Source organism: Brachycentrus maculatus, unplaced genomic scaffold (genome assembly GCF_059751285.1).
Source record: "Brachycentrus maculatus isolate JH-2025_06_01 unplaced genomic scaffold, ASM5975128v1 h1tg000126l, whole genome shotgun sequence".
Lineage (NCBI taxonomy): Eukaryota > Metazoa > Arthropoda > Insecta > Trichoptera > Brachycentridae > Brachycentrus > Brachycentrus maculatus.
This window is the reverse complement of record NW_028280879.1, coordinates 607,020-631,919: the sequence shown is the minus strand read 5'-3', so window position 1 is coordinate 631,919 and position 24,900 is coordinate 607,020. Positions and strand designations below refer to the sequence as shown.

Below are 24,900 nucleotides of genomic sequence, written 5' to 3'. Positions count from 1 at the left end.
TAGGAAATCAAGGGCTGAAATTGTGAACGGTTTAACGGTATCGATAATCGCCTATTATGTTGTCAGCTCAACTTGGTGTGTGGATTTCTGTTTCTAATGACTTATGTATATTAATACCGATACTCTCAGGATTTTAATGTTACCAATTAAAACAGTATTTATTTCTAACAGTTATCACTGGGTATTTACACTTTTATATAAACGATTGTTTTTTAGCTTAATATTTGTTAATTTTTTAATATGATATTTTTCAGACCAGTTGAAAGGGCAAATAATTGTTCAATATTACTCTGGACGGGTACCTGAAGCAGAGGGCTGATCACCTTTCCTTCATGTGTTAACGATCAGACAACACAACGTTTATATGATGTAGTGCCCTATGCACCATCGGGGTGCGAATATTGGTTTGAATGAATTAATTAAGGTGAAAATACAAACCATTTGTATTTTCACCAGTTGACGAAAATATTAGTAGGCACGTCGCCTGAAAATAATTATGATTCTCCTCGTATCACTCAAAATATATTGCTGAAATTTAATAAAAGTAAGCAATTTCGAATAATGAGATGTGCGAATTGTATGTAAATTTAACTGCTTGCAAGAAAACGTAATAAACTCGTATGATAAAACAAATGGATGAAGCATGAACGCACCATTACACATTACGACATATCACTTATAACACAAAGACAGTGAAGCGTAACTTCTTTTTTTAATATATCGTATTATGCTCTAGTAGTAGTTTCTAATCTGCGCTTTGTTGCACGCGTGCAATATAATGTTGCCAGTATTAGTGCGGATAATGTAACATGCTACGGTAAATCATCGGTTAACGAAATCGATTCGTTAAACGAGATTCTTATATACGTAAGCCGAATAACGATATCCGATCGATATCTTATTCGGGGTGAAGTTCTCATCAGTATTTATGCTGGTTAGCAGTATTCACTTTGACTGTAATGACAATCATTTTGTGGTATAATACATAAAACTAACTAACTAACCATCACGCCACTTCCCCGCAGGGGTAGGCAGAGAGAATAGAGCGCCACACCACTCTGTCCTTGCAAACATTCTTCGCCTCTTCCACGTTCATGCATCTCCTCATACATACCCGCCGATTGTTACGACTCCTAACCTGACCACTTTCAAGTATTTGGCATACCTGATCGTGCCATGTTTTTCTCGGTCTTCCTCTGCTTCTTTTCCCACAAACATTCGCCTTATAAATTTGTTTTAACGTTCTTTCCTCACTCATTCGTTCCACATGTCCAAACCATCTCAACACACCTTTCTTAATTTTATCGTAATAATACATATCGGTATAATACATCCCTTTTTAATTTAAGTTTTACTTGATAAATACCACTTTTTCTTAAAATCCATTATGACTCGCGTTTTGATGGATTCTACGGTGTTTGAAAATGATGGGGGAAATTATACTATGGAGGAATACAAAAATTTTGAACCCATGTCTATTATATTTTATATTGATATTATAATTTTTAAAGTCGAGTTGTAGTAAATACACCGGGAGGGAGAGGTTAAAAATACTAAGGGTGCTTATGTTGCAAGGACAATCCTCCATCATAAAAGTTTATTTTTAAAAACTTAAAAATTATTAGTACATCAAAATAAATACCGATGCATCAATTACACAATATTAAAAGCATTTCAAAAAAGTATGTATGATGCATTGTAACAAGTGTCACAATAGATTTTAAGAAATTAAGGTATTTACCAAGTGAAATTTAAATTAAAAGGAATAGATATTATCACAAATTGACTGCCGAATCAATGATTTAATTAATTTCAATTAATGACGTAATTGATTTCGCAATATACGAGATTGGATGGGGATCAGGACCGTCAAGGCGCCGTTTAGAGCTGCCCAAGACAGGGATAATTGCTCTCAAAGGATATTCGACGTCAGGGATACCTGACATGACACGCACAGAAGATGGAGAATCTCAACTATACCATAAGTGATATTTAGGTTTCGTACAAATCTTTTGCAAACATGAACGATAAAAAATGTATTATTTTTTTATATCTCATCAAAGATGAAGAAGAATATGGAAGTCGGGGCTGACGACCGTCATTGGCTGACGTCCATATTCTTCTTCATCTTTGATGAGATATGTAAAAAAATAATATTAAAAAATAACTCCTATAACTGGAGATATTCCAGATTTGTAAACAAGTATTTGGACACACTCAAAATGTTGTAAATAATTAAGGTGTTTGAAAATATGGAAAAAATGGTTTTTATAATGTGAAATTAAAATAAAAAACGATATAAAACAAAATGTAAAGTATTCAAGGTGATCACTTATTTAATATCGTTTTTAATTTGAATTTCACATTGTAAAAACCATTTTTCCTTAAAATCTAATGTGACACGTGATTGGATGCATTTCGCGTTATTTTAGACACCTTTTTAATCTACAACATTTTGAGTGTGTCCAAATACTTGTCCATTTATAGGAGTTATTTTTAATATCATTTTTTTACATCTCATCAAAGATGAAGAAGAATATGAAAAAAATGTAAAGTATTCAAGGTAATCACTTATCTAATAAGTAGGATATATATATATATATATATATATATATATATATATATATATATATATATATATATATATATATATATATATATATATATATATATATATATATATATATTTATAATAAAACCCTTATCTGCACCCCAATGGTGCATAGGGCACTGCGTAATACAAACGCAGTGTAATCTTGATCGTTGCACATGAAGGAAAGGTGATCAGCCCTCCGCTTCAGGTACCAGTCCAGGGTGATATTGAATAAATAGTACAGTGAAAAAATCACTAATATTTATTTTACCCCCCCTGGGAATCGAACCCGGGACCCCCCATTTATATATATATATATATATATATATATATATATATATATATATATATATATATATATATATATATATATATATATCGTTTTGCCCCATGGGTGACTTGGCTCAAACCAATTTTTGTATGACGAAATGTCCATGAGCTCTCCTGTGCCACTTACATATTGTGTGTTATACATACGATTCATTACCTAAACAGCCTCCAGCGATGAAGTAGGCAAAGTCCATAAAATTGCTTGGTGGTCAAAGCAATCATATCGCTTGCCTAATTGTGCTTGCAAGCTTCCTTTCTAGAGTATTATATTTTATCGCCTTAAAAAAAACTAATTCCGTTGTAAATCGTACAAAATAATGATGTTTTCATTATTCTTTAATGATCTATTCGGTTAGTATAATGAGTAAAGAAAGAACAGTAAAACAAATGAATTAGTAAAATGTGGTTGGTCATAGAAGCAGAGGAAGTCAAAAATAGAACTTACCAAATATAATAACTTTTGAAATGCCTACTTAAAAGTGGTCAGGTCAGAAGTCATACAGGAGGGATAATCGGTGGATATGTACGAGAATAGAGAATTACTTAGAGTATGCAGTAGAGGTGGGTAGTGAGGTAAGGTAGGTACCACTTAGGAAGGTAGGGTAGGTACTGGTTGCGTTTTTATATGTCATGCGGTTAGGTTAGAATAGGCACTGCTTTTCTGCCTATATGAAAGGCACCTCTGGGATGAGGAGATGCATGAATTTAGAAGAGAAAATTGTTTAAGGGCAGATAGGTGTGGGGTTCTATTCTCTCTTCCTACCCCTCCGGGGAACTGAGGTAATGGTTAGTAAGTTAGTTTAGTTTATCTATTAGGTTTTTTTAATCTATTAAAGTAGTTTAAAGTAAAACTTTTTACTTAAGTAGTTTAAAGTAAGCCTTTTTACAGTATGTATCTTAAAAATATTATACTTATAAGTACATATAACCCATTCGCAATGATAAATACTTCGACGAGTTTTTTTTTCATTCGGGTTTATAGTTAAATAGCACAAAGGTGACTATTTTAATGCATATTCAATCAAACATAGAGTAATTATTACTTCTGTTAAATGGTTTCTAAACAATTTATCTATCTGCAATTATGTGCCTATTAATTTCCATGTTAACTATTGTGTAATGAGTATATTCATGTTTCGATAATCAATTATGGGCGTAAATGAATGTATTTGCAAGGAATGTTTCAGCGTCATACTTAAAGGAAATGTGAATGTACCATAAATAATACATACCTAACCAGTCGAGTGGATTTCTAATTCTTCTTAAATATCAACAGTATTTTTTTAACTTTAAAAATATCCTTGCTTCATTCCGCTTACCTTTAGTAATCAATTACTTAATTAAATAAAAAATAAAGAAATAAAGAACTATTCGCAACAGGAAAATTAACGATTCATATATACGCATGTAAAACGTATGTTATTATAGATGAATAAATCAAATATATATTATTTATTTGTTATTTTTATTGGTTTTAATGGCGCCCGTGGCGTTGGATGATAGATTCATGGGGCAAGGTGATATGCTTGAATTCTCTCACCATGCAATGATGTATTTTGCATTTTTTATTTCCAATGTTGCATTTGTGACTGATAAGAGACACTTTAATATAAACTTAATAAAATATCCATCTACTTATTACATACTAAAGGAGCTTTTTACACCCAGATTTGGGTATAGGCCTCTCTCAAGGTCCGTCTGTGATCCCAATCATGGGCGGTCCGCATAGATCTCAATCTAGTATCTCTTTTAGGTCATTAACCTTTAGTGCTGAGAATCAATATATCGACTCTTGTATACTTTGCTAAAAGTGCGGCCCGTCGATATACCGACGTTGATACCAGTGTATTTTGATATATTTATGAGCTGAGAGGTTTGTGGCGCGGGTTTCAATTCATCAATAATATTCACAAATAAACAAATCTAATTAGTAAAAAAAGACATTTTTTTTTGCAAAATCCTATTGTTTTTCGCCTTGCAATGTCAGATTCATTGAATAGTGATGTTAAAATTGGTTTTTATACTCAAATTAGTGAAAGTAACGATGAAATTTAAAATGATGATTAAAGAAAACACTTCGTTTCGGCATTAACTTTGTGGTAAGACATGTTACAATGATTTAAGAAAACACTTCGTTTTTAACACTTGAGTTTTATTATAGACTACATGTTTCAGAAGTTAAACTTCCATCATTCAGGTCTGTATAGTAACTTAAATATAAAATATAAAATTGTTCTATGAATAAGGAGAGGGGAAAGTAAGGGGAAGGGGTTAGTCAAGGGACGGAGTTTGAAAACAAAGGAAAAAACTTCGTCCGTTTTCTTTAATCATTGTAACATGTCTTACCACAAAGTTAATGCCGAAACAATAAATAAAATAATGAAATTTAAATGTTTATTAATCGGAGAATGCGCATCGATATTGAAAATTCCGATGACAAGCCAATTTCACACGACATTGACATATTCTTTTGAATGAAAAATTAATGTTTTTTTTTTCTTCTGAGATTGCATTTATTTTTTTAAATAATTATAGACATAAGTATGTTTATAAAAAAAATCAGATTCATTTGTTAAAATTATTTTTTGAAGTTCTAGTCAATTCAAGCAATTTGTTTCGAATTTGAATAATATATAAAGAAGTTCCAAAAAAAATAATAGTGTGGTTTATTTATTTATTTATTTTTCAAAACATATTATGTACATAAGTCATATACATAATATTCCCGATGATTAATTTCTATTTCTCATTTTGGGACATGGGATTAAGGTTAACAAGACTGGAAAACAAATAATAAAATTACAAAAAATATATTTTTTTAAATAACCAAAACTAATACATGGAAAAATATAAAAACAATAATCAGGTATAATAAACAGGCATAAGAAGCATATTTAAATGAAATAAATGAGAAAAACACATTGGTTATCATGGGTAGATAATTTTAAGTGTGTTAAATACACTTTTAATTACTCAGTTTAATTTAGTTCTGATTTGAACAAATACAGCAGCGAAAAGCCTCGTTTTAGGTACATTGCGCAGTTAAACGACATAGGTGCAAACATTGACCTTTATCGAAGGATATTTTAAGCGTTCACTATTAATGGTAGTCTGGTGAACCATAAGGCCTACGACTGTGCGGAATTCTAATGAAACAGGTGCTTGACTGTAATTATAAGAGCCGAATAAGTGCATAAAACAAACATATCTGATTGAGAGTGAACGGGCCGGCGAATTGATTAGATACCAGTCCACATAGGTAACCTTCTCAGTTAATGAAAGAGAAGTATGACTGTCCTTGATAGCCAGTGTTCTAATTCAGCAGACATAAACACAGTACCTACACAGTGTCTGTTATTGGCCACACCGGATGTCACATGAGTATTTCTTACCGGTAACCACTATCATATTAATTAGGCTTCATATCCACTCTCTTGGCTCACCTCTGGTGTATCGAGGGCTGTAAATCTACATATGTACATACATATATCTAAAACCAATAATACCATTTGCATTTCCAACTATCAAATTTTAATTTTTGTTGTTGTTTTGTTTCAGGGAACAGTACATATTTAACGTATTCGAAGTGATAGTGAGTACGTTGGAAACGAAGCTGCAGAGGATTGAAAATCTAGATAAAGCCGTTGAACACTTGATGCGACGCGTGGAAGCTCTGGATTCTCGAGTCAACGATAATATTGATAAAACGGACGACATTATTTCCAAATTACGAACTATTGATCTTAAACTATTCCATCAGCAGCCCCCGGGTAGTAATATCTTACGCGGATTATCCAGGGATAGTAATGTCGGCAGCGACAAGGTCATGAAGGAGGACGGGGATACTCTGGACAGGCGCCTCGTCTCTCTAGACCAGAAAGTATCCGATATCGACTCCAAGTTAGTGGGGTTGAAGAATCAGATCGACAGCAATTTCTTACCTGTCGATGACATAAATGCCGAAGCGAGCGAAAAGAAACCCATAAGCATGAACGTTCTAGAAATCACGAAAGCGATGAACGCCGAAGTCATTAACCACATTACCAAGGAGCTCGAACAATTGCGTACGGCAACCGGAAACGTCGACAGAAAATTACAGTTTCATATTAACCTGGTGTCCGAGAATCTCGGGAAAGTGTTGAATATCGTGTCGGAAGTTCACAGTGCCGTGATGGAGCCGGAAGGAGCGGTGACGGTGTCCAACTCCTCGTCTCCGCAGTCCGCCAGGCACCTGGGCCACACCAGCAAGATAGACAACCTCGTGAGGAGGATGCTGCCAGTCATCAACGTCTCCGAGAAGATGGACGAGGTGTGGGACGTCGTCGTGGGGACCAAGAGCTCGGTGGACGACTTGGTGCCGAAGTCCGATGAGCTGCTCACGCAGACGCAGCGGCAGGAGAGAGCGATCGGCCAGATCCACGACGACCTCAACGTGAAGGCGAATCTTATTATAGAGAAGCTGAAGAAGCAGGAAGTGGATGCGGCGAGCTTCTCGGCGCGACCTGTGCCGGCGGATCTGTTGCTGGACCCGACCATCGACAGGCTAGTGGAGTACGACTTGACCCGCTACAGCGGCGAGGAGCCTCCATTAGCTACCACGATGCCCACAACATCAACAACTTCCGGTACAACTACTTCCACCAGCACCACTACCACTAGCGATGCCACCACTACTACAGACACCAGGTACGTTCCCATCATAATTCAAAACACGTTACGTCCATCCAATTTCCAATTTTAGTCCCAATAGCGGCATTCATTTCAAATTATTATAAATTCGTGTGCAATCGTGATCCCTAAAACTTCTCTACAAAATCCGTGCATTAGATGTTCTTTAATATGATTACTCTGTATATTCTAAAATATTAATTATAATACAATCGAAAACAATAAGCTTACACATATCGTAATGAGTTGTAAAGTTACGATGGGAATTCAAATAGAATTTTCACTTTTATCTTCTAAGCTCATGTATTCTCCATAATAATTCAAAATGCAAGTGTCTTTCATTTTTCACTTTTATCTTCTAAGCTCATGTATTCTCCATAATAATTCAAAATGCAAGTGTCTTTCATAGAAATACGAGTGAAAGAAGGTCGTAAATAAAAAGACACGAAGCAAAGTACCGGTGTAGAAATGAAATGTGAAAGTATAGTAAAACCTTGCATGCCCTATGATTTGCATCTGAAATACTCTCACTTTTACCCTCGAGGTATAATAATGGCGAAGGTAATAACAAAGTGGAAACCTGGTGTGTTCCTTCTGTCTGTCCCAATATCGACATCTCCTTTCGAAATTGTGAGGAATTTACGCAATAATTGAGACGAATCAGTATAAACGTACCCGGAAACGCAACCAAAGCGTGAGTCTGTGCTTTGGGAAATAATGATTAAAACTTAGAATCGAGAAGAAATAACGTGAGGCAGGCTACAGCGAAATTCTTTTTGGTATACAAAGATGTATTTCAACGTTTCTTTGATATTTTCCCATTCAATGAAAAACGAATTTTCATTTGTATGTAGGCGTAATAGAAATGAATACAAATATTACAATTTATTAACAAAACTCCATCGTTTGGATGTCTAGGCCACGTAGTAGGCGCGTTTCGCCCATAGGATGTAGATGATCAGCATCTCTTGAAATTTTATATATACAACGTATAGCTCATTCTGGAATACGTCCTTTAAAGCCAGTTTGACTCTTTATGTGTTTCTGAATGTATTATGATTAATTAGACTATGGAAGTGAGTTATATGCTCATGAGGTTTAAGTTCTATATAGTATCTTATAGGTAGGTCTTGAAATACGGATATTGATAACACTTCCCATCGCAATAATAACACTGTTTACAAAGTCCAAAAGCTGCCCACAGTTGACAAAACAATCACACCGCACGCCTTTGAGTTTTGTATAACTTTGTTAATTTTTTATCAGCATCTCTTTTTAACCCTTTCAAAACGATTTTTTTTAAATAATTCATGTGATATTTATAGCACAAAATATTTATTGCTAATTTAGTTTGACGGAAAAAAACAAATATTTAAATAAATGATCATATTATTTATTGATTATTGCAAAATAATAATTGGAACGTATTGTCCCAATAGTATTGGTGAGTGGGTCGTATGTGTCCTTACAGTATTTATGATAGTAAAATAGATATATAACTCCCTTTTTTTTCGGAAATAAAAAAATCATATAAACTATTGCTGCACACTTAATAAGTAAAACAAAATTATAAATAACTTACTTGGTAATTCCGAGCACAGCACATATAAAAACACAGTTAGTAATAAGCGTGACACGCGTCTACTGTTTGCTAGCAACATCTAGATTGACAAAGTTGTATGGAAAAAAAAGCAGACAGCAAACAGTAACAAAGCAGACAGGTTTGGACTTGTTTACGAGCCTATGACCGTACAGTACTAAAATCCCAGATCCCAATGCATTTCTAAGCATTTAAATTATTTTAGTAATTATTAGAATTTCGCTGGGACAATACTTCACCATAGTATTAAAAGGGTTAATCTGTCATCGCGTGTCTCTGCTACTAAGTTATTTATTTTCTTGGTAAAGCGTGTATTTATGTAAGATCTTAATGCGAAACCAGTTCAATAAGGCAATGAAGTACTTAAAAATTGTTATGTACAATTATTTACATCTAGTTTATCTAGCTGACTATTTTTCTTATTGCGTATAAGTGAATAATTTGGAATAAGTATAGTCATGTTCTTAGCAAAATAACTTTTTTAATTACTTAACATAATATCATTGATTGTGTTTAAAAAAATCACTTTTAGTCGTCTTCATACAAACAAAAAAATCAACCCTTTGATGAGATAGATCAAAAAATAATATGAAAAATTACTCCTATAATTGGAGATAATCCCGATTTGTGAACAAGTATTTGGACACACTCAAAATGTTTTTAATTATTTGTTCAGTAATAAAACTAATAAATAGTTATTTTTCTATTGTCTATCGTTGTCAACAGAAATAAAGAAGAAGTGGGTTCTTTTTAATATGAGTGCTTTGAGAATTATTTTCGTTGATTCGATAAAATTTCATAGAAATAGAAGTATATTTTGCAATTTTCCATATTACAATTACATTAAAAAAAATACGAAACCTTAGGCACTGACAAGGTAACGATGCGCACTATTTACAACATTTTGAGTGTGTCCAAATACTTGTTCACAAAATCTGGATTATCTCCAATTATAGGAGTTATTTTCATATTATTTTTTAACATCTCATCAAATATATTCCATATTCTTCTTCATCTTTGATGAGATGTTAAAAAAAGGTGTTGCAAGCTAATGTAGAATTTTACACCAAAATCGAAATATAAGTTATTTACGCCTTGTATATTAACAAACTCGCAAAGAGTTTCAGATATGAAGACTCATATTAAAGGAGCATATCTGGCAAGAGTATATTAGATAAAATAAGGAACACCAGGATAAGAGAAATATGAGAGATCCAAAACGTCGTTAGGTGGGGAAGACAACGAAAAAGACAATGGTATGCGCATATGAGGAAAAAAGAACCATCCAGACTCCCCCACATTGCACTGCAAGGCCAACGTAGACGATTCCCAGGCAGACCACAAGAAAGATGTATCAAGCTGGGAATCAATATCGCCGGAGGCTGATTCATCTTAAAAACAGGCCGAAGAAGAAGAAGAAAAATTATAATAAAGTTTTGAAGATATCTTTATATTTGAGTATCTACAAAACGGAGACAGATTTAATAATATTCAATACTACACGTGTTTTAGAAAATTTATAACTTCATAAATATCGCTCACTCCTTTCGAGAACGTCATAAATCAAAAATCGTCAATTTTCAGTTGTACATGTTTTCGGAATGCCCTGAAAATGTACTTTATCCCAGAAAAAGATGCATATTTTTAACTTAATATTTACCCGCTACAGGGCAGAAAGTGTTGTTTTTGCATTTTGAAGAAAAGGTATTGTTTAACTTTTTTTTTTAAATATACTAAATATTTTTTAAATGGAGAAAAAACCTTTAGGTTTTACCTAAAAATGATCTGTTGTACAGTAAATATTGTAGTTCATTAAGTGGCTTGATATTTATTTTTAATACATTGTAATATGTATATTTTTAAATTTTAAAAACGTTCTCCTGGAAAATCAAGTTTTTTGATTAATGACGTTCTTGAAAGGAGTGAGCGATATGTCATATTCTAATTTTTAGAATACGGTATAATTTGATAATTAAATATTATGTATGTGATGAAGTCCCTTTAAATTGTCAGTTTTATTTTATGTATATATGTATTTATATGTTATAATTATCCCAACAGTGTGAATGGCGCAAACAGTGTCTTGACAGCGAGAAAGGGTGGTGTCATCTTTCCCAGCGTCAAGAACAAACCCTCCATAGCCAACTCCACGTTTGCAACAGACCTTCTCGCCAATTATAAAGATATCAAGGTAAGATCACCATTTATATACAAACATAATATAAATAAAGAATGATTGCAAACTTTTAGTGATTTCTAGCAAAAGAGCATTTAGTTTTTAATTTAAGTTTTGGTAAGTTAATTAAATACTATACGTATTTCTTAAAATTGATTGTGACGCGTGTTTCGATGCATTCCGCGCACAATTCACATTCAAAAAATTGATTAATGTATAAGGGTTCGAAAATGCATGATGGGATGTCTGAATATATGAAGAATGAAAAGAGTCTGAAAGAATTTGAAAATAAATGTTTTGTTTAAAGTAAGGAGATGTAAATGTATGTATATATATATATATATATATATATATATATATATATATATATATATATATATATATATATATATATATATATATATATATATATATATATATATATATATATATATATATATATATATATATATTTTATTTATTGTTTCGGCATTAACTTTGTGGTAAGACATGTTACAATAATTAAAGAAAACACTTCGTTTTTTACCACTTGAGTTTAATTATAGACTACATGTTTCAGAAGCTAAACTTCCATCATTCAGGTCTGTATAATAACTAAAATATAAAATATAAAATTGTTCTATAAATAAGGATAGGGGGAAAGTAAGGGGAAGGGGTTAGTCAAGGAACGGAGTTTGAAAACAAAGGAAAAATTGAAAGCAATGGCGAAGAATTTTGAAACAATATATTATTTAATAAATTATTATTAGAATTCAGGTTTTTTTGTATTTCTAAATTTTCAAGATAATTCATAATTTGGCCTTTATATGGAACAAGGTGTAATAATTTTAATTTATGGGAGTGAAATGAGTGATTAGTATCTATTATATGATTTGCAAATTCCGAAAAATAATTACTAACAAGACCGCTTTGATGTTCTTTAATTCTAATCTTTAAATTTCTCGCAGTTTGGCCAATATATTTTCTATCACAATCTCCACACGAAATTTCATAAACACCACTTTTTTGTAATAAATCAATTTTAGATTTTGAGTTATCGAGGATTTTATGTAAATTATTATTTGTATAATATGCAGGTTGGATATGGGAGGGTAAGATTTTCGAAATATTTTTAGTTATTGAACCCGTATATAAAATTTTTCGCCAAGATTTATTTTTTATTGAATCATTATTAGGTGCTGAATATATGTATTTTTTGGTAAAATTATTTTTAATTTTATTTTTTAACATTTTATCTATTAGCGCGCTATTATACCCGTTGTTTTTTGCTATTAGTTTAATTGTGTTTAATTCACGATTATAATTTGAGTTACTGAGGGGGATATTAATTAGTCTATTTAATAATGAATGGAAACTGGCCATTTTAATAATGATTCAATAAAAAATAAATCTTGGCGAAAAATTTTATATACGGGTTCAATAACTAAAAATATTTCGAAAATCTTACCCTCCCATATCCAACCTGCATATTATACAAATAATAATTTACATAAAATCCTCGATAACTCAAAATCTAAAATTGATTTATTACAAAAAAGTGGTGTTTATGAAATTTCGTGTGGAGATTGTGATAGAAAATATATTGGCCAAACTGCGAGAAATTTAAAGATTAGAATTAAAGAACATCAAAGCGGTCTTGTTAGTAATTTTTTTTCGGAATTTGCAAATCATATAATAGATACTAATCACTCATTTCACTCCCATAAATTAAAATTATTACACCTTGTTCCATATAAAGGCCAAATTATGAATTATCTTGAAAATTTAGAAATACAAAAAAACCTGAATTCTAATAATAATTTATTAAATAATATATTGTTTCAAAATTCTTCGCCATTGCTTTCAATTTTTCCTTTGTTTTCAAACTCCGTTCCTTGACTAACCCCTTCCCCTTACTTTCCCCCTATCCTTATTTATAGAACAATTTTATATTTTATATTTTAGTTATTATACAGACCTGAATGATGGAAGTTTAGCTTCTGAAACATGTAGTCTATAATTAAACTCAAGTGGTAAAAAACGAAGTGTTTTCTTTAATTATTATATATATATATATATATATATATATTTATATATATATATATATATATATATATATATATATATATATATATATATATATATATATATATATATATATATATATATATATATATATATATATATATATATATATATATATATATATATATATATATATATATATATATATATATATATATATATATATATATATATATATATATATATATATATATATATATATATATATATATATATATATATATATATATATATATATATATATATATATATAAAATGTAAATTAAGTTTAATAATAGTTTGTATTATTGTAATGTAAGCTAATTAAAGAAATTTAAAAAAAAATTAAAACAGATTGATATTACCACAAAATGACTGCCGAATCAATTATTGAAATGAGCATACAGTATTATCAATTTTGCATACAGTATTGTCGGGTAGTGGTCCCGTGGTTACTATCGCGGAATCTTAAGTCAGAATTTCTCGGTTCGAACCCACTCTACCACAATTTGATACCTATTTCTAATAATGAGCCGCTTAGGCTCACAGAAATAGTATGAAATTGAAATATTTGTGTAAATAATAAAAACACAAATATGTCTCTTTTTTATAAAAATATATATATATATATTTTAACATAGATGATGGAGAATTTGGGAGTCTGGGTGTTTACAGGACTTACGACCAGTCATAAACTGATTTAAGTGATCACTTTACATGCGTGTAATATTCACCTTTCTATCCATTATTGACAACTAAAATACTCATATTTTGGAAGTTAAATTTATGCTTCAATTGAAAACATCGTTCCCGTAATACTTTATGACATTCTATCCTCTCTGCTTACCAATATGAGGAAGCGAAGTTATAGTTAGTTACTTATAATCGTTTTGCTGCTAAAAATATCTAACCAGAAAACTGTCTTACAGAAAAATATACTTTTCATGTTTTGAATATTGAAAGCATTAACTTTGTGGATCATATTGATATATTATTTCGAGAAATAAAAATACTTTTTGTTCTGATCCACTCACATTTTTATTAACCAACTAGTTTCGGCAATAACCTGTTGCCCTCTTCAGGGTTACAATGTAACCCTAGTAATAAATGTAACCCTGAATAGGGCAACAGGTTGTTGCCGAAACTAGTTGGTTAATAAAAATATGAGTGGATCAGAACACAAAGTATTTTTATTTCTCGAAATAATATATACTTTTCATACTATTTAAAATTAGACTTAGTTTAAACGTAAATATTTTTCATACAAACATAACCAAAACTCAAATAAATCATACTTAAAAAAATACAAATACAGTACATCATTCTGTTAGATCATTGTTGATACTCAAATAAGTCTTAGGTACGTAATTACGAAATGTATGAATAAATTAAAGAAAATTATTCAAGTAAACATAACGATTTGGATGGCATGATTACGTCAGATGTATGCAGCGAGAAGCGTCAAATTATTATTAGATAGTAAATCAAACATTAAAAGTTATCTTTATCGGGCAATTGAAACAGGTAGTAGCTGCATAACTAAAGTGCGAGCGTGCGGAACTCATGACCGAATCCCATCTTAGAAAGTATTTGTGTAATCTCCAGTATACAGATACATCCAGGATTCAGACACAAATATAAGATTTCTTGAATGATTTTCGCAGATACTTTGTGGCACATTTTATAAACTTTATAAAATGAAACAACTTTGTTTTAACCACTTTTTATTATTAGTATGTACACTTTGACATACCGGTTTCGACAAGAATCTTGTCATCATGAGGGTTTTATTAAATTCATTATATTTACATTGTTTTTGGTAAAGGAATCTAATTAATTATGAATATTTTAATGTTTTTAATGTTTTAGAATTTATTAAACCCTGATGATGACAAGGTTCTTGTGGAAACCGGTAGGTTAAAGTGTACTAATAATAAAAAAAGTGGTTAAAACAAAGTTGTTTAATTTTATAAAGTAAACAAATATAATAGTTTTGAATATTGAAAGCATTAACTTTGTTGATCACATTGATATATTATTTTATTTTTATTTCTCAAAATAATATAAGTGTAAGTGTTTCTGCTCAATCAACAAAAAAAGCTTCTTCGTCTCTCCAATAGATGTCACTAGTGTAAATTCTAGTGATTCTAGTACAATATTTCAAAATTGGATTATATATATAGAGCTTCCAAAAATTTTAGTAGTGTAGTTGTCAATCATGGATAGAATTGGTGAATGTTACACGTGTGTAAAGTAATCGCTGGCACAGTAAATACCCAGACTTCCATATTCTTCTTCATCTATGTTGAGATGTCAAAAAATATGTACTGCCATAACGGCTATCCAAACTCAAAACACAGTAAGGGACATTATTTTGTCGTATGTTTTTTTGCATTTTTGGACTAAGTAGATTCTAAATAGTCCAAAAATGCAAAAAAAACGTACTAAAAAAATGTCCCTTACTGTGTTTTAAGTTTGAACAGCCGATTATGCACTGCTGTTCATTTAAGTCCGCCTCTGAATTATAATATAATATGCATGTAAGTTATGTGATTTATATGTTAATAGAACAGAGTTCCATCCACATGCCACAAGAGAGCTCTTGTCACGTTCGTGACATTTGCGGATCCTTTATCATTCCTACGCGTTCCTTGGATTTCTCTCAACTGCCAAGGGTATCTCCGAGATCCCACTCAGCCCTATTCTCTCCGTAATCGCCCATTATTCAGCAGACACACAACGCATTATATTATTCATGTTTTTAGAAAGCTACGGCGGCGCAGTCTTTTCAAGAAACAACAACATTAACCCTTTCTTCTTGGAATTAATTTCTTTACGAAAACAGAATTGTTTCCCTCCATTCAAGCGTAAATTATTAAGCGCAAAAATGCCGATCCTGAGTTGAGATACGATTGTTTCTGTTTCTTATTTCATAAATATTCTTAAAATTTAACACTTTACCGGGTTTTCTAATTATTTTACCGTTATTTTTTGAATTGTTGGGTAAAATATACAAAATTAAAGGTAGTAAACCTTGTTTAATTTTGGATAGAATATAATAGGATTGAAACCCTACATTTATTTATGTTTATTTTAATATGTGACGCTTTCGTCTTATTAAGACATTATTAAACACTCTTGTGTGTGAGTGTTTGATAATGTCTTAATAAGATGAAACGCACGTCACATATTAACATATACATATATAAATTTTGAATTCAATACAATAAACCTTGTTTAATTTTAGATATATTACCCAACAATTCAATATGGAATTCTACCAACTGTCTGCAGTTACAATAAATAAGTTATTTTTTTAAGTGAATCTTGTTAGGCGGTGAATCGATAATCGATAATTGGAGTAGAATTGAGAGTGATTTTTCTTAACTTTAACTTATCTTTACAATAACTTTAAAACGTTCTCTAAAAGCTTCAGAATGACACTAGATAAGAAAGAGTTAAAATAATTTTTATATTTTTCAACCACAAAACGTTCCGCAACGCTCTGTGGACTTCAAAAATAAACGAATCAAATACACTATCGGAGTGAATTATCAAAATAAGAAAAAGGCGTTCCACCACTCTTGCTGTAAGAAAACTTATCATTTTTAGCCGCTAATTATTTGTAGTTACATAAATGCTGTAAAAACTTCTATATCTTTCTAGATATACCCCACCTCTCCAGCGCATAATTGGAATCGGTCAAAAACAGTCAACTGTTCGTTTCTTCATAATTATATCATAAAAGCAAAGAGGAAAAACCGGCGAAACAATAAATAGGAATTATGAAATTACAGTTCCGAATTTAAGACGGGTACGAATACCCAATAAAACACAACTCTAGACAAAACGAAGAATGCGAAACGAATTTTCTAAATTACCTCAAATGCAATAACATTAACAGTTCATTTACACGAGACGAATTTCATCACGTTTTCCTTATTCACTTTCTTCCGCCATATAACTTAAGACTCGCAGATATTTATAATAGCTTTTTGTACGTGCTTGCGTATTGCGGTAAAATCATTTAATATTTTTACTTTGCTTAGTAATAATACACGGAGAATAGCAGATTAACTTAAATTTATAGAAAGCGTACTTAAATTTAAATAAATATGTCAATGTCCTTTTCGAAAGATTACGGACTTGCGTCAAACTTTGTTTAATAATTTTATCACATTGCAAAATTTCTCATGTAAGGTATTATTTCGACGGCCCCTACGTAAAGTACTGTATCTGCAACTTCTGCAACATCTGTTACTTTACAGGAGAGAGCTTACAAGATTTTTTTCAACGTATTTTTTTATTAATTAACGGTTTAATCTGAAAATTTTTACTAATATTATACATTAAAAAACACGATAAATAAATATTAAATCGTTTTAAAACGTTATGCTTTGTCAAAATAAAGTAGTTAGCGTTTTAGGAGTTCAGTTCATTTAGAAAATTCGATGTAGATAGCCTGAAAATGCCTCTGAAAACTAGGAGTAATTTATTATATGTATTTTTTGTTTGTTTGTTTATTTTTGTAGATAACGGTCATTTGATAACGCATACCAAATATCTCAAGCGAGTGTTTTTGCCTAGAATTTTCACTCATGAATTACATTACACTATAGTAACTTTAAACATAAAGAGTAAATCCACTCACGAGTAGGCATAGGCTACGAAACTTATAAAGTTGAATGAAGCCTGAGTAGGGACATGATAAGCGGTGTTGCATAAGCCATAGCTAGATTTCAGAGTCACTTGGATGTTTGGTAATTTAAAAAAATCCAAATATCTCAAAATTGACAAATATGTAGTTGGAGCACTTTACATAGGGCACGTCGATATGCTAATTTATAAAGCTTCTAACAATGACATGTTCAAGTGTCACATCATTTATATACATTTTATTTTATAAGCTGCATCAATTACTTATAATTTTATTGGATAAAATATAAAAATAAAATACTGTATGAGACCACATCTGATTTTATGAATTTAAGCAAAACAAGTAGATAACTGGTGAAAATATAAATAGTTTTTTATCCTAAAGTTTAACCTAATATAATAAGAAAGAAATAGATTTGTTATTATTCCTTCACCGTAATATTTTTTTTAATTCGGCATTAATTTTGTAGAATCATAAAAACGCTTGTTTAAGACCGCGGTACATTTTATTCATGTAAACACGACTTGTTTCCAGAACATCAAATGTTGTCATACACAGGTGAAAATACAAACATTGGTTTTTTAGAGACAAACACAGTATGTGTTTTTCATTTGTTAATGAGAACATTTGTATTACATTAAAAACGAAACTAATCCTGTTTACATTAAGGTCCAGTATTTGACAAGTCGCAACGTAATTTCCTCTAATATCAGGTAACATTTTATGTAATCGATTTTTTCTTAAAACATCGTTTTTATTGAAAAATAAATTTTTCTTCGAAATAATTACATGGTTTTGAAAAGAAAAAAATATCGAAAACGAATATCCCCTTAATAAACACAAAAGTGGTCTGATACAAGTGATTTATTTCTATTTTTAAATCATCATGTAATTCCACCAAGTAAATAAAAAATTTATACACAACATTTTGAGTGTGTCCAAATACTTGTTCACAAAATCTGAATTATCTCCAATTACAGGAGTTAATTTCATATTATTTTTTAACATCTCATCAAAGGTGAAGAAGAATATGGAAGTCTGAGCATTTACGGGGCTTTACAATTTCAAATTTTACGACCGTCATAGGCTGGTTTAAGTGATCACTTTACACACGTGTAACATTTACCAATTCTACCCATTATTGACAACCACACTACTCAAATTCTTGGAAGTTCTATATATATTAAACAATTTAGAAACCTTGTTCTTGAATCACTAGAACTTCACTAGACATCTATTGGTGGTTAATAAAAAGCTTTTTTACATCTCACCAATAGATGTTTAGTGAAGTTCTAGTGATTCAAGAACAAGGTTTCTAAATTGTTTCATATATATAGAACTTCCAAGAATTTGAGTAGTGTGGATGTCAATAATGGGTAGAATTGGTGAATGTTACACGTGTGTAAAGTGATCACTTAAACCTGCCTATGACGGTCGTCAGCCCCGTAAATGCCCAGACTTCCATATTCTCCTTCATCTTTGATGAGATGTTCAAAAATAATAAAAAAATTAATAAATAATTTTACTCGCAGACTAAGTCGATACACACAGGTTTGACTATCTAAACGTAAGAATTATCGTCGTCGAATCGTTCATGTAATATTATTGATCCAGATGTCCTAAAGTGATAGTACACTATCAGTTACATGTAATCAATTCTACTCACGCTTACAAATAAGGTAGCTACACTTTCCACGATGCCTTAAATGGATGTAAGGAAAAAAACTTTACATTCAATAAGTAATGACATCTAGACTTCTTACTAATTACATTTATTTAATTCCACTAACTTAACTCTCTTCAACTTAAATAATATATATATATATATATATATATATATATATATATATATATATATATATATATATATATATATATATATATATATATATATATATATATATATATATTTTTTTTTATTTATTTAATGATTAGTATTATAATCAGAGCTTTTAATTATTGTTTCGGCATTTACTTTGTGGTACCACATATTAAAATGATTGTTTTTATACCATTTGAGTTTATTAATGACTACTAGTTTCGGAAGCTAAACTTCCATCGTCAGGTCTGAATAATAACTGTAGTGTGTGACTAGTAGTCATAAGTAAGTGGTATAAAACAAGTGTTCCTTAATTATTTTAATCAGAGCTTGTTGTAAAATTTTAAATGACAGAATTTATCATATTTTTTTTTAAATATCGTTATCACTAAAATTCATATTTTTAAAACAGTTTTTTCACATCAATTCATATTGTGGCGTTAAATTTAATCACGTTTTCAAAAAATGTTATAATTTTTACAAACGGTGTTACACACACTCAGAATCAAATACTAAATGCCATGAAATATTACTCCGTCCATTTCTGTTCGCCTGGTATAAAATCAATAAAAGATTCTTCTCAAAGCTTCTAATATATTCCGCACTAGAGGAGAACCGACAACTAAATGCGTCCATGAAAAATCACTCCGTCGATTTCTGTGCGCCCGATATAATCCATAAGCAAAACTTCTTTAAGCTTCAAATCAACAACTAAATATTCCATGAAAAATTGTCGATTTCTGCGCGCCTGGTATGATAAAATCCACAAACCAACTTCATTCAACGGGGTTCTCGGGTACAACGTGTATTGTGAAATATTCTTCTTCTTCAAACTCTCATCGGTGCCTGATGGTGCATAGGGCACTGCATCACATAAACGCAGTGTTATCTTGATCGCTAACACATTAAGGAAATGTGTCAGCCCTCCGCTTCATATTAATTAATATTGAATAAATATTATAGTGAAAAAATCACTTAAATTCAACTGACCGCCCCTGAGAATCGAACCCGGGACCTCTATAATTTGCGTAAAATATTAGTATATATATATATATATATATATATATATATATATATATATATATATATATATATATATATATATATATATATATATATATATATATATATATATATATATATATATATATATATATATATATATATATATATATATATATATATATATATATATATATATATAAATTTATGATAGCAAGCGGATATATTCCTTAGTACGCATTCGTAAACAATATATTTACATTACATTTCCGTCAAGCAGCTGTCACTTTCTTTCTCTTTTCCGATATACGTAATAACAGGTAAAATACATCGAATCGTGTATACATAATTGGTCATTCGTTTTTCGCGGTGGTTACGTTCCTAAACAAGTTCTCGAATAGCGAAACCTCGAATATCGAGACTACGGACAAAATAGATTTTTAAAAAACAAAATAGCGAATAATAAACAAGTACTTTTACTCATAACCCTTATCCGCACCCAATGGTGCATAGGGCACTGTATCGAATTGACGCGGTGTTTTCTTGATCATTACTTACAAAGGCAAAGTGATCACTCTTGCGCTTCTGAACCAGTCCAGGGTAATATTAAATAAATATTACAGTGTAAAAATCACTAATATTTATTTTCACCCACCTGGGAATCGAACCAGGGACCCCCAGCACGGTGGCTAAACACGCTGACCATTACACCACGAAGGCGGACTAACAAGTACTATTCCTCATTAATTGATTCGACAGTCACTCAGTGGTAATATTTATCCATTTATAATATAAGTTTTACTTGGTAAGTATGTACAACAATAGTTGTACTTAACGATAAAAACTTTTTTTTAACGCAAAATTTTGTTTTTCAAAATGAATTTATTACTTTTCATTATCATTGTAAAGATATTCAAAGGGAATATGCACAAGTAGAAATCATGCTGTTATAACAAATTACACGTTTCATAATAAAAATTATAAGGGGTCGGTTTCTCCCCCATTGGAAACCTTTGGTTTAAAATAATGTTTTTTTTAAATTATATATTTAAATATATATATATATATATATATATGTATATATATATATATATATATATATATATATATATATATATATATATATATATATATATATATATATATATATATATATATATATATATATATATATATATATATATATATATATATATATATATATATATATATATATATATATATATATATATATATATATATATATATATATATATATTCACTACAATGATTAAAGAAAACACTTGTTTTTTACCACTTGAGTTTTATTATAGACTACATGTTTCAAAAGTTAAACTTCCATCATTCAGGTCTGTATAATAACTAAAATAAAAAATATAAAATTGTTCTAAAAATAAGGTGAGGGGAAAGTAAGGGAAGGGGTTAGTCAAGGGGCGGAGTTTGAAAACAAAGGAAAAATGGAAAGCAAAGGTGAATATATTATTTAGTAAATTATTATTAGAATTTATGTTTTTTTGGATTTCTAAATTTTCAAGATAATTCATAATTTGGCCTTTATATGGAACAAGGTGTAATAATTTTAATTTATGAGAGTGAAATGAGTGATTAGTATCTATTATGTGATTTGCAACTATAATAAAACTCAAGTGGTAAAAAACAAGTGTTTTCTTTAATCATTGTAACATGTCTTACCACAAAGTTAATGCCGAAACAATAAATAAAATATATTCACTATATAATTAATCTTAATGTTTTGTTTTATTTTTCTAATCTTCATCCGCATCCAATAGTACATAGGTCATTGCATCGTATATTAGCAGTAATATTATGAAGAAAACCATGTGCTTAAGGTACCAATGTCATATATTAAATATAAATGTCATTAATTGATTCGGCAGTCACTTTGTGGTAAAATCTATCCATTTTTAATTCACGGTGTTTGAAAATAATGCGGAATGCATCAAAATGCGTTCACAATAGATTTTAAGAAATGGTGGTATTTACTAAGTAAATTATTATATAAATCTTTATATTTATTTTGACCTCTCTGGGAATCGCACCCGGGTCCGCTAGCACGGTATTCAAACGCACCAACCTCTTCACTACGGAAGCGGATACTATTAATTTTAATCTTGTTTGTTTTTTCCTTATTTATTTGTATTTTTATTGCAATTTTTTAACAGTGCTAATTTCGATGCAAACATCTTTTTTAAAATGTAATAAATATAAATAGATATTATTCTTTGACATCTCATCAAAGATGAAGAAGAATATGGAAGTCTGGGCATTTACGGGACTGACGACCGTCATAGGCTGGTTTAAGTGACCACTTTACACACATGTAACATTCACCGATTCTACCCATCATTGACAACCACACTACTCAAACTCTTGGAAGATCTATATATATATATATAAACCAATTTTGAAACTCTATTGTTGAGATCAAAAGAAGCTTTCCATTGAGCAGAGACTCCTTTATTAGTATGTTAGGTCCGAATGAAAGTGACTCCTGTAATTGGAGATAATCTAGATTTTGTGAACACGTATTTGGACACACTCAAAATGTTGTAAATATAATATATTTATTTTATTTTACCAGTGACCGGGTTTGGTAGTTACTGACATCAGATTGGTTAAATGTAATATATATTGAGTTGTTTTATTATTCATTATGGAGTTCCACCAAGAAATGTCAGCTCAATAATTTAATTCATATTATAAACTTGAAAAAAAAACTTATTTCCGGGAGTGGACCTAATAAAACTCAAAATCATTAAATCAATTCCGGGTTTCTGGAGTAAGGTTGAACTATTGAATTCAACTTTGAGTTAACATAATATACTTTACATGTATATGTATGTAGCACGCCGTTTTTGGTAATTAATTTGTTGAACACATTTATCACTGAATTATTTATATGCAATTAATTTTGAAGTGAGATAATTCTAATGTCATTTCATAATTATTACAACTTACGTGTGGAGTTGTTTATGCGTTGAAGAAAACTTTGTTAATTACGTAATTCATTCCAGACCAGTTAATACACTGCGAAATTCTAAATTCTTTTCATGGTGTATTCAATATTGCTAATTACAATATGTCTCTAAATAACTCAACGATTGTACGTAATGAATATTTCTCGATTTGATTTATATTATTTCTGATGGTTACATTCATCACGCTTCTATGAACGAATAAAAAAGATAAGTGTAGTAATTTATTCACGCAAATAATATGCTACACAAGATAAATATAATTAATGTAAATGTATATATATATATATATATATATATATATATATATATATATATATATATATATATATATATATATATATATATATATGTAATAAAATAACTAGGTACCTACCTATACATTTTATTAAGTACTTACAAAAAGTACCTACATAAAACAGTTCTACCACCAGATGCCGCATGCGTCGCACAGAATTAAACAAAAGAGATCCGATAGGAAAAAATAACTGTCAGAATCAGATAGATAGATAGATAGATAGATATAAAAATTATTATAAAGATAAATTAAGAATAAACTTTAATTACAAAGCAACACATTGTTTATTTTATTATTATACACCCACTTTACATATTATTTACACGCAATTTACAAAAGAAAAATATTACCACGTTATATATATATATATATATATATATATATATATATATATATATATATATATATATATATATATATATATATATATATATATATATATATATATATATATATATATACACATATGTCAGCCTCCATAGAGTAATGGTCAGCATGCTCAACTACCGTTCTGGAGGTCCCGGGTTCGATTCGCATTGGGGGATCAAATAAATCTAAGTGATTTTTTCTATCTTATATTTATTCAATATTACCTGAAGCGGAGGGCTGATCACCCTTCCTTCGTGTTTTAACGATAACAATATATATGTATATATGTATATTATTTTTTGATATCTCATCAAAGATGAAGAAGAATATGGAAGTCTGGGCATTTACG

The 24,900-nt window shown here is 30.2% G+C and overlaps 1 protein-coding gene across 1 annotated transcript in view; it reads left to right on the top strand.

The window, feature by feature from the left end:
* LOC148309369 (uncharacterized) overlaps positions 1-24,900 on the top strand; it is a 210,693-nt gene that overhangs the window by 163,616 nt on the left and 22,177 nt on the right. The window contains exons 2-3 of the mRNA XM_088260193.1: positions 6,482-7,609; positions 11,253-11,382. Of these exons, the coding sequence (XP_088116319.1) occupies positions 6,482-7,609; positions 11,253-11,382 (1,258 nt within the window). The remainder of the gene's footprint in view (positions 1-6,481; positions 7,610-11,252; positions 11,383-24,900) is intronic.